Here is an 18,337-nt window from a genome sequence, read left to right on the forward strand (position 1 = left end):
TTTATTTTTATTGACATGTTTAACGTAATAATATTTAATGAATATTACTTCTATTTGCAACGATAATAAATATTAATAAATATGATATATTTTTGTTTTTGATAATATTCGTGTAATCTCAGATAGCCAAATGATTTTATTTGATTATCAAATTGAATTAAATTTGTTATCCATCTACCAACGTTACTCATATTTTGCTTACTGAAAATTAATTTCAAAGAATTTCTAATTTCTCTATTGATTATTATGTAGTACACAGTAATGCACAATAAATACTGATATTAATATTAAAATTTATATTAAAGCTCTAATTTTTATTAATTATTAATTAATGTTTTCATGCAAGTAAATTTTATAAGTATATAAATAAATAATATTTGATAAGTTTTAAATAATTTTAGATTAGGTTGTGCATGTATTGAGATTTATTGATAATTAATGAAAATCAAGTGACTTTCATGAATGTAACATTGATGTTTGTAATGTCAATAGTGTTAAGAAAGTTTGGAATTCGCGTTTGCGTAAATACTGTGACGCTGCCAAAGAGAGAAATTACGGAACAGGACGACGCATGGCGTATTTCGAGGAGGAGGCGGAACTGGCCTGGATCTCTAAATGCGATCTCATAGCGAATAGCGACACCGATGGAAATTCGCATTCTTGCGGTAACTTGACATACGTCACGCATGCCGGACATGGTGCGTCAACCAAACGCGCAATTTTAACATGATTTTATTTCACATCACGCGAGAACCAAATCTCACTTTAACATGATCTTATTTTACTTGAGGAGCGTAATTTCATACGTTCCCGCTAATACAAGTGTCTATAAAGAGTCGCTAAAGTCGTTTTGACTTTAATAAACTAAGTCTTCATGAAACACCAGCGTTAATCGCGCGTGCAAACATTATCGAAGAATTTCAGGACATTTCAATACAACAAAGTTCCCAAAGTGTCAATTTAAAAAACACCGAATAAAACTTTATCTTTGAAATATCAATTTTAAGCAGGATTCAGTGGTTAATCAAATTTATTTTATACCGTTTCAAAATGAAATTTATGTCATGTTGAATATGTGTGAATAAAGTTCTAAAAACCAGTTTAATTAAAACTGAAATTAACTAAACTTTAACTGAAATTAAAATAAATGTGCTTCGTCGTCGACGTCGTCGTCACTGTTTTTGAAAGCTTCCGATGTGCTGAAACTTTCTTCTCGAGGCCGATGGCCACGAGTAGAGCTCGCGCGCCAAGGTCATTGATTCCACCGACAGTTCCGGCTCGGTTTCTGGGCCAGGTTAACCGACGGACCCGCGACGGCGACGTCCGGAATACCTTCGCTCGCCGTGACGTCGGCTCGGCCTGATACGATAGACCGGTAACGAGCGAACGCTCAGCAACGGATTTAAACCTGTTTGGATTCAAAATTATAATGCGAATGCAAAATCCTCCCCTTCATCAATTAATTGGAGAATAATTAAATTCCATTATAAACTAATTAATTTTCACACGCAAATATTGATCAGTATTCTAATCAAAATATAAATTTTTTCTCAATTAAAGTATATATAATTAAATTAAATATAAACGAGTTAATCAAATTACATATTACTAATTGAATTTTAAATATTTGTGTTTTGAAAAATATATGACTTACATATAATTCTTTAAGATGACGTAATGTTTGCTTGGATGTCACAAAGTTTGTAGTTTGTTCTGCTAATGTGTAAATTACTATTCCTACTGGAACTATCGGCGCCTTGCGAATATTCTGCGCGCAAGTTAGCTGTTCATTCACGTCCAAATCCCCGTTCAGCAGCGGGGCATCGTCGGGCAGTAGCATGTGTTCCACGCAAATTCAACTCTTGAGGACCTGAAAAAATTTAACGTGAAGCTTCTGAAGCATCATACATAACTAAAAGTTTCACAGATAATTTCCCCGCTCAATAAATAAACGAGAGTTTAATGCATTCTTAAAAGTAAAGAAATAGTTTGAATAATCGAAGTTTCTTCAACTTTTACAGTTACAAAAAAATTTTGTAAATAATTTTAAAAGAAAAGGAGTTTTTTTCCCTCGCTATTTTTTTATTATTTAAGTCAAAGATTATCCGAAATTAAATGTCAATCAAATAATTTTTGCGATGGAAGTGATTGACCGCGTTCGATGAGCAGCGACGGCGGCTTGTCGCATTAATTGACTACATAAATTGCGACGCGAATTAAAACGGCATTCACGAGCTCTCGTGCCCGAAGATGGCACGCGGGTTTACCTTGAGGAGGTCGCGATGCGTCAACCTCCTCCTCCTTCTTCCATTTACGATAGGAGGATGCGATGACCCAGCGCTAGGAAATCCTCCTCCAAGTGATCGTGCCGAATCGCGATTGCACGTTTGCAGACTTCAGTTTTCCTCAGTTTTCCTCAGCTTTCCTCAGCTTTGCACGCTACAAAAATATAAAAATTATATAATGGTGTACGCAATTGATTAAATTTTTTCATGATTAAAAATTCAATGCTCCAATAATTATGCCTTCAATAACACAAATAATGATTTTAAGATTTCGTAAGAAAAAAAAAAATTCGCGCGTTGTGTACGAATCCGACAAAAATCGGATCGAACCTCTTTCGGAGTGATTCGCGCGCTTTGAGATCCCATCTCGGAGCAATCCCGAACACGATGACAGCATCCGGCATTCGCGGATGACGTCATACGACGGGGCAGCGGAGGTGGTGGCGGCAGCGATAATCGCATACGATGACGTCGGCAATGATCGCGAATCGGCAACAGCAGCAAGAGGAGGAAGGAGCCCGACAGCCCGAGAGCCTCAGCCGAGCCGACAGGAGCCGACGGCGCCCCGTTTCGTCGTGGGGCCAGTTCCTTCCAGTTCGCCGTGTCGTCGACTTCTTTCGAGTTCTCCGGTCGATTCGTTTCTTGTGATTCCGAGTCGAGCAGAACGCTACCGGTCGTCGAGCCGCGCCGGCCAGACACCGTCGACCATATGACAGTGACCTACTTATTGATTCCGGTATGCCTTACGGTTCGCGATACTAGTAATCCCGAGGATCGACGTCGACAAATCGAACCAATCGAATCGGGCGGCTCAGTGGAATAATAATAATAATAATAAAATAATAACAAATAACTCTCGAACGGAATTATAGAAGGTGGTTGCGTTTAACGATAAATGTGATTGATTTTCGATACTGGTACCATACTCTCTCAGTACCGTTGATAATACATTTAACGGTGAACTCTTAGGCGATTGTTTAATCAAGTGCAATCTTAAATCAGTTATTAAATAAATGGAACAAACGAAGTAAATCTAATTAAATTAGCAAATGGAATAACAGAAAAGCAGTGGAGTAGAACAAACTCAATGTTAGGTAATCACGTTTGAAAACTAATTTACTTATACGTAGTCACAAAAGTGCAACCTTAACTTGAAAAAAAAGAAAAAAGAAATGAGACTAGAAATTAGTTTTAAACGCTCTACATATTATTAAATTCTATAAAGTTTGAAACTAAAGTTTGTAACAAAGTGTAGTCGAAAAAGAGACTTTGATTGTTTTGCTCCTACTCCTCATCTCATCTCGATGGAGATACGCGAAAAACCGATATTGCGAATTTAGACGACGATTCCGGGTCGAAATCCGAACGACGTGAGAAACGGCCAAATAAAATTCTCGAGATCGACAAATTAATTTTTTATCATTGCCATCCACCAAATAAATTATTTAACAAATAAAGTTCCTCTCAACGTGATTCTCAATCCGTTTCCAATTTATCTTTTACCGTTTTACCGTCGATCCACGTCATGCCATTTTTTCGTCTACAGTTTTTACAAGCGGGAATAAGTTTACAACCATTGCTCTACAAATCCATATTTAATTTTAAGCAAATTTTATAATTAGTTTTGTAATTGCAAATTTAATGGTGGATATAGAGAATTAATGCGATGATTTTTATAACAACGTTACCGAGAATTGCAGCACTTCTTTATCATAATGCATGATTCATTAAAATGCTTACTTTTAGACTACAGCTATATCCGTTCATTTATGTAAATAATAATACAGCGTTATCATTGTGGTGTTATCACCGGCATCGAGAATTAGACGAGCATGTTTAGCATTGAACAGTCTCAGCCGGATAGAATTTCAGACGATAACTAATTCAACATTAGCGGTACATAAAAATTGGAATCAGATGACATTCGATCGATTGAGATCATTTTGGTACAAAAAAGTGTAAAGTAAATACAAGAATCAAGTAGACATTAAATTTGGCGCGTAATTATTATCGTACTTTTCACATGAGGAAACTGCGTGAATTTTGATTGTGACGTTCGCGCAAACAATTAATGATTCAATTAGTGTAAATGGATGAATTTGCTTCAGAATCGAGTCTTGATCGATTCTTCTTCGATCGCGAATCTATAATTTCGCGAGCAAGAAAATCTACGAAAAAAGCATGAAGAATATGTGTTATTTTTATATTACACTGTCATACTATCAAAAAGCATCGGAAAAATTGTGACCGATAATAAGAAAACTTCATGCTTCGGCGCACATCCTGCGCGCAAAGAAACTTTGAAAAATTCAGGAAGGCAATAATTTAATCTCGGCATTATGTGACTGCGTGCCAAAATTGGCAACCACTTGTCTCAATACACGAGATCTTATACAGATGTTTGTCACGTCATTTTTTTTCCGTCAAGCCGAAATAAATATGTAAATTTCTGGTAAATTCGCTATCACATTAATCCTTTTGAACTTGTCTACTTTTTGTTTCTCACAATAAAGATATTTCAGATGTAAAACAAAGTGCTTTTGCCTGTGTTCAAATAGAACTAATGTTCTTGGTGCTAAGTCTAATATATTTTATTAAATTAATTAAATTTGAGATAAATGAATATCAAATCTATACTTATTTATTTCAAAAAGACTCTTTTTTTTAACTAACTTGATTATTTTTACTTGTGAAAAATAGCGCGTTTTTGCTTATATTTTCTTTCATGAGATCTCGCGACGTTTTTCATGCTCCTTTAATTGTAGAATATCCTGCCGCAACTAATGAAGGATCAGGACAAAGTTCATTTGTGTATCTCATTCTTTCTCTCTGTGAAGAATGACTCGCGAACTGGAGTTCATCGACGGAAATACATCGCGCGAGTCAGAACGCCTTCCGACGCCTTCTCGCCTAAGTAACATACTTTGTCTGTATACATATCTATATACCTTTTGACAATAAAACGCGTTACGTTAAGATATTGTACAGTGCAGTAATTCATCTTTACTACATTCGCACAAACGTATATGATTGCTGCTAATTTTGTTTGATTTAACTTCTACTCGGACTTTCGTTCCATTCTGTTTAATCTTAATTAATTTTTTTCAATTCTTTGATATTAAAAATTTTTGCAACATATCACGCAGTCTACTGTACCAATTTTAACAGAAACTAATGAATATCGCGTGAATCAATGCGATTCCATTCATGCAATTTTCGGAGTATCGAGACGCGTGTCTCGGAGACTGTCGCGACGACTGGTTGCTTCCTCCGTTGAACCGTGACGGTGCGATAAAAATGCCAGCAGTTAATTGGCCCCTGTGTACACGCGGGATCGTGCACGGATTTACGTAATACGCGAATTTCTGACAGACTCGCGTTAATGTATGGAGACGGACGGCACTGCTAGACATGACATGCCGATTTTGGCTGACAACCGATTTGATTTTCATAAATTGTCTTTTGCATGTCATGCGCGTAAAAAATTATTTCTCTCTCTCTCTCTCTCCCTACAATAATTTTATTATATTTGTTATTGTGTATTGTAATATTTAACTCATGTTTTTCTGTGGTTTTTCTTCTTTAATGGATACTTTGAATAGTTTTTATTGCATATTGAATGTAAGAATGCGACTAAAAAGAACAAATTCAATATGCTCTTGTATTAATTTTTCTTTTCAGAAAAAATGAAAGACACGCGATGTGCTGCTCATTCAATCACAATGAATCGTAAGACTGCTCGATCGCGAATGCTCGGGTGTGCATGGTGACATCACCTGATGGGTTACACCTGTGCAGTATAGCGACCACTGTGCATTCCACAGAATCCTGAACCACGATAACCCGCATATTTTCAATTGAAAGTCCACCAAGAATGTACGCAATTCCTTAATAGGAAATGAGAGGTTGATCAATAGAATATATCTACAAAAAAGTGCGATCTCTTGATTATATTTTTGTCATGTATGAATCAAAATGTTATTACTATCTTTCTCTTTCTTTTCTTCTCTCTAAGACTTGAAGAATTTAAGTTTATTTCACGATAAACGCTGAGAATAATACATAATTTGAGAAAAAATTTCTAATTTGATAAAAATAAATTTCATTTTGAATCTGCATCTAATCTTTTAAACTGTAACTTTTTTCAAATTTATTTTTAGTTTTTATTTTCTTTCAAAAAAGAGAAAAATGAGAGAGAAAGAGAGAGAATTAATGTTTTATAATTTATCTATCCATCTCACATTACTTTCTGCAGATAGCTAGGCTACAATTAGAATTAGAAACTCAATACCGGTTCAAGATTGTCTGCGTTCAAAGCAGAGCCCTGACTTCTAGTTTTGTGAGCCAGAATAAGGGTTCTCAGAAGTAATCGAGTGACTCAATATCACTGGATCGTCGCATCTCAGATTCAATGATGAGGCAACGACGCTCTTCCGAGCGAGCGATGCGTCCGGATGAAGTCTTCATCGGCCGTGAGCGCATAGAGTCGGGTCGGTGGGACTTTCGTCCGTTTGCAGGACTCGCTGAGCAGCGAACATAACAAAGAGTTTAAAATAATTAGCATCTAAAATGTTTAATAAACAAGGAATCTAACCTATAAATTATAGGTGTGCGTATATTGTGTAATGCGTACATGAAATATCTAAGTTTTACACCAACGTTTATTTGAAGCCGAAAAATGATTATTGCTAGTCTTCGTTCTATCTATTTTTTTCAATAAATATTATGATACATATATAAAATCGCTACTTTTATGATCTTTAAATGTCTGTTTTGCCTTCGTAAATACCTACCTTATTCTTTTCTTACTGATCACTCCTGACGGAATACTTAATAAACATTGTCAAACATTTTCAAGATATTCGTCGTCTTTACTTTTATTAGCAATCATCTCTTTGAAAACAAAATAGAACTGCAATAAAAGAGAGAATTGCAAAATCCGTCACTTTACTAAATAATTTTACAATCAGTTTTAAGTTGTAAATATAGAAATTATAGGTGCCGACGATAAATAAATAGCGAAGTTAATGTTATTTCTGACATTATCGATAGTCAATACTGTTAATATCGATTCCATCATTATCAATAGATAAATAATGGCTGATATTTCTCAATGCTGCCATAATAAAAATAACCTTCAATTAACTTGTCATTATCCGTGAATTGGTAAGCTTGTTATTACCGTTATAGCCGTTACCAGGACGAAGAACAGAGGATCAGACAGAAATTTTCATCCGAAAATACCGCTTATCAACTATCTTCTGACGATTTTCTGTGCGTTTACGTCAGGAACACTTTATTTTACATATTTACACCTGTTTTGATATTACATCTTCCGCGTTGGTCAATCTGCTCTCACTTTCGCTCTTTCCTTGTCTTCCTTCTCATTCTCTCTTTCTTTCTCTCTCTCTTTCACGCATCACGCATTCATGCACGCACTTCACCTTTTCTCCTTCGAATTGAATATGAAGTTCCATAAATTAGAAAAGAACATCGTTGGCTACTTGTTAAACGTGTTTAACTAACTGAACGGGTCTTCGAAAACGGAATAGCAATTTATTCCTTTCAATCGAACGAATCACCCTTTAACCAGTAGTGCTTTCTTTTTTCTTTTCTCTTTAGTATACTGTTTCGCAAAAACCGAGGACAAATTTCACTCATTTTCTTTAAATTCTTAATAATATGTAATATTTATAACACAATGTGTAATATATTCATCTCCCATTTTATGACTTGACAAATCTTAATTTTAATGTGTAATCTAAATACAAATATGTTATCAATTTTGATATAAGCGACAGAATCGTTCTTCTATCGCGTTTACATAAAAAGTTATAAATATCCTGCCTGTTTCTAAAGCAAAATAATTGAATTTTTATATACTGGTTAAAGAGTCGCGATAAAAACTTCATTCACAACTACAGGCGAACAATTAATTAAGATCATAAAAATAACGAAGCTTAGATTACATTTATATCCTCTATATGATGTGTGAGTATACGTATTGTAAACAGATCCTTGGACCCTTGGATCTTCAATCACTGAATATTGTATTGTACGAATTGTTTAATTTTTTCAAATATATAACAACGTTTTGTATATTGTAGGATTAGAAGAATCACAAATCTGGTGACCATTAAGACTAAATGTTCAGGGATTAAAGGATTAAAATACAATTGCGGGAAAAGTGAGGATTTCCAAGGACATGGATACTCAAGGAACTCATATCGGTAGAATACTCGGGAAAGATACTCAAGGAGGTTAGTAATACAAGTGTTCTGCAATGTGAAAAAATTCAAGGATCTAAGAAATTAAAAGTCTTTAGACAAAAAAATCCAAGAATATAAGCCTTTAATTATCAGATTATTGGATCCTTGAATCCTTATATTCTAATATATATATACATATATATATGTATATATATATATGTATAATAATAAATATGTATCATGTATGTGTGTATATATCTATACGTATATATATATATTAGAATGTCCTTTAGTCGCTTATGTTCAAATACTGAAAACGTCATTGTTTTCTATTTTTGATAAATCATTACTTTTTTTAATGAATCACATAAATCCGAAATGTTTGTTAATTTTCTTGTTGCATTTGTCTATGTTTATTGCCGATTTTAATTAATTAATTAATTAAATTAATGTTAATATAATGCCCACACGAATCTGAAATGTCGACGTATGAATCATCGTGGAAAAAAAATTGCTTCAAATAAAAGACATCCTAATATTCATGTACGCCTGTGTAAACGTATGCATGTATACATTTTTGGAAGTGGAATGTTCGCATTATTGAGATATATCTACATTCAAGCGTTCGGATATTGTCGGTTTCTCGAGAAGCTAGAAAATACGCTCCATAGCCGGGAGCCGATTGCCGTCTCTCAATTTTTACGCTAACGTTGAGATCGCATAACCATTCAAAAAAAAAAAAAAAAAAAAAAAAAAAAAAAAAAAAAAAAAATATTTCCAATAAATATTCTCATCATCTCTCTTCGGCGTGCCCTCGAAGAGTTGTACTTCCCGCGATCGTTGTTCTGAGATGTGCGATAAGTGAAATGGATAGTCCAAAACGTCACCGAAATAAAGATAGAACTGAACGAGTCAGATATAAAAATTAAAAATATCGTAACAGTAATCGATAAGAAAATCGATCGAAAGAAACATTTTAATAATGATTTACTATTAAAACGTGTTCTGTTTTATTGTTCGATATTTCGTCAAGATATAAATTTCTCAATTATTGATTTATTTATATTATTAATCTCATTTCTGTCAGTTTAGACTTATATTTTGATATATATTATTTTAGTGACGTCACGGACAGAGAAATCTTTTCACGATAAGACAAATGTGAAAGGAATGTTTAACGAGCACAAAGCGATATTTTTCAATAGCGATATAGATCGTCGCAGAGTTTTCAAGAACGGATCGTTAGAAAGTCAACTCGTGAATTATTTTAGATCTTAGATACTCAGATTATTATGAAATCCTCTTGAGCCTTTAAATCCTTGGATTCTTGGACCCCTGAATTCTAAGATTCTTGGACTCATTATTAGATCCATGGATTTAGAGTCGTACACCTCGCACTCTCGAAGCGAAGTTCTCCGCGCACTTAGCCCATCCACCGGAGTGTACTGCGTGTTTCAAAAAAGGGATCAGTACTTTTACCTCGAAAGTATATAAGAATCCTCCAACGCATTTTTCTAATTCAAAGCCTAAATAGTGCGTAAATGGTGAAACATTAAAAATGAAAAGATTTAGAAATATATATTTAATTTCTTAGATTTGCAATTCGCTTCCTCGAAGCAGTTCGTCGTAGATCAGGAACTATTCTCGATTGAAAGCTCGTGAAATTAAGCAGATGCGATTTTTCATAAAGTTGAAACCTAATTGATCCCTTCTGGCTGACATGTTGCCTCGACACATACAGGTTGGCGAAGACGGTAACGTCCCGGTCGCGGCCCATTGTATAACGCGCCACAGCCGTTGGTCCTTCACACGATGATCCGTATTCCAAGTCATATAGTCCAAACCTGCACTTTCTCCGCGACGACGCACCAGCTGGCGTGGTCGTAATACGATGAGATGATATGCAGATTCTCGACGTACTTGTTGATTAGCTGGTCCAGCTCGCCCTCCCGAAAGACGTGGTAATACTGGTGATACGTGATGGAGCCGCCGCCGCGATCGGAAGGCAACGATTCCTGGGACGAGGCGTTGCTCAGAGTACCGGTTGTGCTTGTGGTGACTAAGCAGTCCGCGGCGTCGTCCCGTCTTCTCGCTTCCCGTCTCGACGTCTCGTCCAATGATCGGCCGCGTTCCTGCAATTTTCGTCGCTCCGTCGTGCATCGAGGATTGTTCTGCGCGTGGTTCGGATTCGACACCAAGGACATTGTGCTGCCGGTGAACAGCCTCGCTGTCGACTCCGTCCGGCTGCCATCGCTCAGGCTCGCCGTCGTGTTCTCCATCAGAGAATCGCCCACGTCGCTCGAGTCCATCGACAGACCGCCTTGCGAAGAGCACCACTTCGCAGCGCCCACATCGTCTTCGCACTCAAACTCGCCCGTCTTCGACACCATCACGAAGTCCAGCGTGTCGTCCGAGTTGTTGCGCAACAGCGGCGGAGCGTTGGCGCGACGTTGCTCTTGCTCGACGTGGAGTTTTGACTCTACAACGGGTCGCAAGTTGAGCGTGTTTTCAGGATTGATAAGCGTTCCTTGGCCTGTCAAACTACTCTTAGATTCGGGATTTAATCTGGTTATAAGGTCGAATTTAGCTTTTGATTTCTCTTCGAGGTTGAGTCTGAACGTCTCGTCGTATTTGGAAATAAATCTAGTTTCAGTCTCGGCTTCGAGCTCAACTTCATATTTCGATAACTCGGATACGGCATGGTTTTCGCTAGGGGTTTTCGATTCGAGTGTCAGCTCGGGTTGCACTGTATTCAACCCGTCATGTCCGCTTCCATCGTACGCTTTATTCACGACCCATGAAGTCTCTTCCGGCACTTGATTGTATTCATTCCAATTACAGGTCCGAACGGCATCCGATTCCGTCGTCAAGTTGCTGCTTGCCACATCCAACGACGATGACGTCCTCGACGTCTGGCGCAGCTCGAGGAAATCGAACGACTTCTGGCAGTACCGACTGATGTCTCGCATGAGATCGCTACTCGATTCATCGACGAAGCCACCCAGATCCACAGAGGCGGACTTCCGATCCTGCTTCAGGTATGATCGCGCGCGCACGCTCGACCGAGGCCAGACGCTATCGTTGTTCCGCCGTTGGGCGATCTGTGAAAATTCTACTTGAGTGTTGTGTTGAATCGCGGTCCCCACGGCATCTTCCAACGAGCTTGCCACGTTAGCGGCGGCCTCCAGAAGCCTCATAGACTGCGTGGAGATGGTTTTTTCGTTATCGAGAAAAATGCGCGGCGTGGGACAGATCGCGATGTCGGGTCGCGGATCATCTTGCGAAGCGGTGTGCATCATTTCGGCGTTCGCGAGCAGCACGTCATCTTCCGAAGTTGCGGACGAAATGTCATGCGGAGGATCGCACGGTGTGTCCTCGAGCATCGCTGTGCTTCCAAGACTCGATGATTCGTTGTCGCGTATATTTTCAGTTTCCTTCGTCTTCTCCGACTTGGAAACTTTTTCGACCACCTGCGTGTTGTTTTTCTTCTCAGCCTGCTTTTTTGCGATGTATCTTTCGTCCGACGTGACGCTGATCACCGAACCGACCGATTCCGGCGACGAGACACCGCTGGAATCGCTGTCTAGATCGTCAGTCTCCGGATTGAACAGTTCCAGAGACAAAAGACGCGGCAGAATCCTCGTGACGGACTCCAGACGACCCGAGGCCGCGGTCGAGGCGCGCCTGACCAACGGAAACGGCGATCTAGTGCGCATCGCGAAGCCCGGCTTTGCTATAAGCAGCTCCTTGATTTGATTCAGCCTGGCCTTCCGATTCTGGTCGTCCTCGCTCACGATCGGCTCGCGACCACCTGACATCTTGATGACACCGTTGAAGGCACGTATCAGCGGCGCGGTGTCCAGCTCCGCTCCATTGGGCTCCGGCGTCGGTTCCGATATCAGATCGAGTCCTCGCGACACCGGCGTCTGCAAGGTGTTCTCGGTGTTCTCCGTTTCCCCGTCAGGTCTAACCGAGTTGTCAGCGAAACGAGTATTTATATTTGTATTCGTAGGTTGCTGCTTTAATAACGGTGACACGCTGATCAACTTGAATCTGGAGGATTGATTGCCGTCCGGTGGCTGTTTAACGCGCGGCGACGGCGGTGCCGACATCGTGCCGAGCTGCAGTGCCGCCGGTCGCGGTGTGGAAGGAGCCTCGACCGACGACGATGATGACAACGTCGGCGCTGACGGCAACGGCGCCGGAGAGACGATGCTGTCCTGCTTCGGCACAAAAATCACCGACGCGATGCTGTCCTCGGAGTCCACGCTGGTGTCGCTTTGCAGGCTGCTGTCCTTGGACGAATCCGAGCCGTCCTCGCGCGAAAGACGGCGCTCAACGCCCTCGATGCTACGTTTCACCACCGTCACCGGCGGCTGCTGCGTCTTGCCGTCCACCGGTTTCGTCTTCGTCGTCGTTTCTGCCGATTCTGTCGCCGCATCGGCGAACGCCGATTCGTTCTCGCTGGACTTCCATCCCTGCAGCATCCGCACGAAGCCGTTCTTGATAGACATGCCGGAGACTTTCTCGATGTTCGTGGTGGATCGTCTGATCTTGCTGGTGAATCCGTTCTTTAGCAGCTGAAAACGCCGGCCGGCGTTCACCGGACTGATCGAGTCCTTAAGCGCTTCGAATGTTCGCCACTTGCAGATGAGCTCCTCGTTCAGTGACGCTTGTTTCATGATGTTTCGGCGCACTCGCTCCTTCTCCTCCAGCCGCTCCGCTGACATCAGCTCCTCGTTCATCGAACTCTGCTTCAACGGCACGTTGCGTTTGCGCGACTGACGGCAAGGAAAGTCCGGCAGACTGTTGATCAGGTTTTCAATGGCAGTGTCCTCGGGATCCTCCAAACCGGCTTCTTCCACGTACGACTTCTGCTTCACCAGCCGCGGTTTCGAGCCGCTCGACGATGACGAGACCGATCGTTCGTCCAGGATCAATTCGGACGTCGAGCAGAAGCCCGGAATACTGGAGCGCGAGCGCACCAAATCGAGCCGCTCGATTTCCAAGATATCACCCAGACTCTTCGACTTGATGCTCAGCGTGTCCGCAGAGTTCTTATTCGTCATCGACAGCGTGTGCGTTGTCTCCACGCGACGCAACTCGATCGGCAGCTCGTCGACGTCGGTCATGTCTTCGGGATCGTAGTGCCGTCGACTCTTGCTACTACTCTGCCAACTGCCGGGGAGCCATGCGCGACCGCCGCCTCCGCGTCTGCTCCTCGCTAATTTCTAGAGGAAAAAAATCATATAAACTTGCCAATTGTGATGATTAATTCGACAATACAATAGATTATTGCAGATGTCCGAAGAGCGATAGAAAAAGAGAAAATTGATTTTTTTATCTTTAGAAAAACAGTAACCAAGAGTAGAAATTTAATTGAATAACCTTTGACATTTAACTGTGATTTTTGCCCAATTGTTTGAGTTTAAAGTGCTTTATTTATGTAACGAGATGAGAGAATCTTTCTCTCTCTCTCTCCCTCTCGTGGTATATCTGATTACCTGTAAAGCTCGCCGGAAACAGCTATAACAGGTCTCGTTCGGGCTGGAGAGGCTGCTGGTGGATGGTGACAGGCTGAATATCGGATCGATCCAATAACTCTTGCTTTTGCATTTTCGTTGGCTATTTCTGGAAACGAGAAACCAGGTGACAGCTATGACCTATATACGATGGTTCACGGGAAATTGCAAAAACGCAAAAATCAGGAGCGAAAGCGAACAATTAACCGTGTAGCATTTATTATTTTGCGTCGGGGAAACTCACCTTTTGAAGGACGAGGGATATTTTTGAGTGACGCTGTCATCTCGCTTCTCATTACTGTCCGATACATCCGAATGCTTCGATCCATCCGACGCCGCGCTCATGCAATACGATTTTGGCCACGGTATTAAAACATCTTGCGATTCAAACTGCGAAATTGGAATATAATTCGATAAATTTAAATAACTGTGAAAAAATTGTTACTCCAAAATGCCGAAAGAGAATAATGTTTTTTTTTTTCCTCACTTTTCGATGCTTTTGTTCCATAGCCCAAACGGATATAACGAGCCGACCTCCAATCCTGAGGACCCGCGCCAGTTCCTTCAACGCGTGCACCCTTCTCTCCGTGGTGGCGAAGTGGTGCACCACGGCGATCGACAGCACCGCATCGAAGCTCTCTTCTCGGAACGGTAGGGCCAGATTGTCGCAAATCAAAACCTTATCGCAAGCGGAAAGTTCCGTAAGTAGAATATCTCACCTCTATTAACGCGGTGATAATTGAATTGTCTCGCGCAACAAAAAGTACATTGATGTAAGAACGTGATTGATTCGTGTGATATACCTCGTTTTCCTTCTCGCGCGCGATGTCCGTGAAACGCTTGCATCGGTCTACCCCTATTTTAAAGATGCTATGATTGACGCTGAGATATTTTCCATTGCCGCAACCTAGATGATGCAGATATAATGTAAATGCAGACACAATATAACATTGTAGCGTATGCGGAGCGCAAACTTGGACTAACTGTGCTACCCACGCGACAAATTAGTTGTGAGAATAACGCGCCCGTCGCACAATCGATAAGATCGCTGCTTACTTGAGAAAGAAAAGACATCTCGTGTACTTTTCACACTAACCGATATCGCACACCAGGGCACCCGGTTCGAGCTCTTGAAGAAACTGATATACTCGTGGCCAGTGTTTACTTTGCGTAGTCTTCTCGGCGCATTGCTCGTATACTTCATGGACGTAGGCTTGCTCTAAGGCCACCGAGCGAGCTGCATGCTCTCCGTCGCTCTCAGACATCCCTCTCGCTAAGATGATTTATCCTCGTCCACATGTGCGCTCGCGATACTACACAGAAATTGTTATCTCTCTAAATTGTAAAGCTGAGAAAGGTGTCAGGTGTTGCAAGATTAAAAGCGCTCGAAGATTATGATTCGATCAAACAGAATCTAGCGGGATATTGAGATATTCACACACACACACACACACAGGTACGGATTTACAAAGATCTTTTAACTATAAACCACGAATATTGTAAAACTTGTCGAGTGAGTGTTAACTTTTTCTATTTTCTAGATTAGCAAAATTGAAGGACCGCCGTGTATTCTACACTCGTTTATTTGGCACTCTGTAACGCACGTCACATCTTTGCTCATAGACCGATCTCGCAAGGTGGCAGGCATCCGCAGTAGAACAGCTCCTGCAGCAGTCTGAGTATCAGCTTGTCGGGCCTTAATTTTTCCGCACTCTCCGCGGTCTTGACGCGATCCGAGCGGTACCGCAAACGGGGCACCGTATACACGCGGCACCATCGCAGGAAATCGCCGGTGTCCTCCGTGCGGATAAACGTCACGATCGCCCAGAGCGTGCAGAGGTTCCGCGATTTCTTTTTCGTGTGCAGGTAGAGTTGGCAGACATCCAGAAACGTCATGAGATTGACGACGCTCTTTTCCATGGAGAAGGACTTTCCGGAATCGACGCGAGAACGTCTTCTGACGTTCGAGGTGAACTCGATGACCGGAACACACCGGGCCGCAGCGCGTCAAAGAGAGGAGGGCTCGAAAGTCAAAAATCGCGGTCGTCAATCGAGCAGACGCCACCGCGATCTTTTAAATAGATCCTTTGGCGAACGTCATCGAGCGGAAAATCCGCCTGGCGCGAGGGCTGCTCTCCACTCGCGCCGCCGCCACCCCCGCATTGTGTGCTGTGGTAGACACCGACGGAGGCAGGTGGACCGACTTCAAAGAGCAGTGTACCCGCACCCCTCCGCTAGTCCGCAATCCCCGTTCGTCGTCGTACTCTGCGTTTCTGTCGCACGTGCGCGCGCGGGACGAGCGAACAGGCCGGATATATGTGTGCATATAGTCGTTCGCGGCCGATACGCGGCTGCGCGGTGAATTTATTCGATACCTCTTTTCGCATAACTGGGTTAGTCTCCCGGTGCACTAGTTTAACTAATTTAAGGATGCCACCAGATGCCTCGTGCCCGACGGCTAATGTCAACCGTCAACTGGACGCAAACGGACGGACAGACGGACGTAATATCGATGTACGCGCTGTTGCTTCCAAGGATGCGACGGTGCAGTGGTGACGTGCACCTCGTGCAATTATTATAAATTTTCAAAAAATTTCAAGGAGAACCTCCTTTCAAGACTGAACGGAAACTACAGAAGCATGACTTTTCAATCTTTGAGCTTTCATACGTTTATATATTAGAATGTCTTTCCTTGGATTTATAGATTTTTAAAACTTTTAAGCCTTGAAATTGTTTGATTATACGCTTAAAAATAACGCATAGAATGTACATATCTATCGCATTTCAATCAATTCGAACGACTGAATTATCGCAGTCTATTATGCGCCTGTATCGTGCATGAAGACGAAAGAGACTTGTCTATACGTCATTAATAACAACGATTTATAAATAGACGGTGAAATGCATACAGTGCTTGCATCACGAAACGTCGCCCGTCTCTTCAAGGACTAAGGACCGGCTGCGTCAGCGTTAGATTAACGGGACATCTGTTTAACTCAATTTTTTATTATTTAAATAAAAAGGAGGAACAGGATATCAGAGTGACGATACAATTGTTTGTCACTTTTTTTTAATTTAAACATTTGCCTCGCTTATCACTATTTGTAGTACGCGATTGATCGATTCGGTGCAATTAACATATATTTGATATCGCAAATGCTTAAATATTTGAAGTTAAAATTGCACGAGATTTATATAATGAATATTTATTATCGCTCGACACGCGACGTGTGCGTTTGCGACGTGACGAAACGGAGAACCACTGTGCCGCGGTTGGACTACGCACTACGTAACGAGCGAGTTGTAAGTGTAGTGGTCTCGACAGCGTGGGTGGTACGTAGAGCAACGGCAATGTGCCAACCGTGAGAGAGGCAGCCATGAATGAAAATGCCGCGTATCGATTTATCTGCACCGCCCTACATACGAAATATGATAGAGAGTGCTCCGAGCGATTTGCAGTGGCATTTTTAATCATTTCGATCCACACCTATTCACAAAGCCTTTCTCGCTGCAGTTTTAACTGATTCCGATTATGTGTTAATTAAGCGAATGAGGAAACTAATTATTAGCTCACATGTATCTGATGTATGATAATGTGATACCTATGATGAAATCAAGTCAATTATTCCAATGAGAATACAGTAGTGAAGAAAAATAGGCTTTATGAATTATAATGTCGAATAGATAATGGATAAAATTATTCATGAGAGCAAAACAGATAAGGAATAGAATATGTGAAAACACAAAATTTATATAATGCATTTCTAAACAATATTCGGTTCAAAATCCTAAAAAAAATTTAGGAACTTGATTACATGTGTAGGATCTATTAATTGAAGCTGTGATCTTGAATCTTTGAGCCTTTAATAATATTAAATAATTTGATAAAACTAATCATGAATTGAATTTTTTCAGGGATTCGACTGGTGGACTTCGCCAAAATGGAAGATGTAAAATTTCAGCAGCCGGATATAGAATTTCGCGGTCACGTGTAATCAACGCAAATAACTGCGGATTATCGACTCGGGCTGTAACACAGCACCAAACGCGTCACCGCGTTCAAAACGATTCGATATGGCGCCATTATTCATTCATGCGAGCTACCTCTACGTCAATGACTAGGATGGTTCACGCTGATTTTGACGCTTGCCAACGTGCAGATCGAAACGCTGGAATATCAAAGAGCTTGAGAAACTCTTGATGCGGAAAGACCCGGAAATTTGGAGGAATCAAATTGCATCGTACGATCAGAAGGCACCGCGCGGTTGAAGCGGTGTGAAACGCTCAGCGCACTTTATTGACCACGGCGCTACCTTATATC

The 18,337-nt window shown here is 41.0% G+C and overlaps 1 protein-coding gene and 2 long non-coding RNA genes across 3 annotated transcripts; 2 read left to right on the forward strand and 1 right to left on the reverse strand.

The window, feature by feature from the left end:
• The first annotated feature begins 2,719 nt into the window (after positions 1-2,719).
• On the forward strand, positions 2,720-6,222 carry LOC105673169 (uncharacterized). Its single transcript, XR_001100922.2, has 3 exons — positions 2,720-3,379; positions 5,051-5,199; positions 5,967-6,222. It is a non-coding gene; the product is annotated as an uncharacterized lncRNA (long non-coding RNA).
• Positions 6,223-7,526: 1,304 nt separating this feature from the next.
• On the reverse strand, positions 7,527-15,281 carry fid (fire dancer). Its single transcript, XM_012368596.2, has 6 exons — positions 15,113-15,281; positions 14,820-14,923; positions 14,504-14,695; positions 14,261-14,406; positions 13,999-14,125; positions 7,527-13,725 (listed from the first exon to the last, which is right to left on the reverse strand). The coding sequence occupies exons 1-6, from the start codon at positions 15,279-15,281 to the stop codon at positions 10,324-10,326; spliced, it is 4,140 nt and encodes a 1,379-aa protein (XP_012224019.1). The 3' UTR covers positions 7,527-10,323.
• On the forward strand, positions 11,390-16,910 carry LOC105673171 (uncharacterized). The gene is made up of 3 exons (XR_001100924.2): positions 11,390-11,532; positions 14,527-15,472; positions 15,558-16,910. It is a non-coding gene; the product is annotated as an uncharacterized lncRNA (long non-coding RNA).
• The last annotated feature ends 1,427 nt before the right edge of the window (positions 16,911-18,337 follow it).

Source organism: Linepithema humile, chromosome 6 (genome assembly GCF_040581485.1).
Source record: "Linepithema humile isolate Giens D197 chromosome 6, Lhum_UNIL_v1.0, whole genome shotgun sequence".
In the NCBI taxonomy this organism is placed as follows: domain Eukaryota; kingdom Metazoa; phylum Arthropoda; class Insecta; order Hymenoptera; family Formicidae; genus Linepithema; species Linepithema humile.

Bases quoted from the DNA above. Each gene is read 5' to 3' on its own strand.
- fid (XM_012368596.2), bottom strand. From the start codon at position 15,281: ATGTCTGAGAGCGACGGAGAGCATGCAGCTCGCTCGGTGGCCTTAGAG. The intron at 14,126-14,260 runs GTGAGTTTCCCC...TCTCGTTTCCAG, and splicing joins TATCCCTCGTCCTTCAAAAG to AAATAGCCAACGAAAATGCA. The intron at 13,726-13,998 runs GTAATCAGATAT...TTTTTCCTCTAG, and splicing joins GTTTCCGGCGAGCTTTACAG to AAATTAGCGAGGAGCAGACG.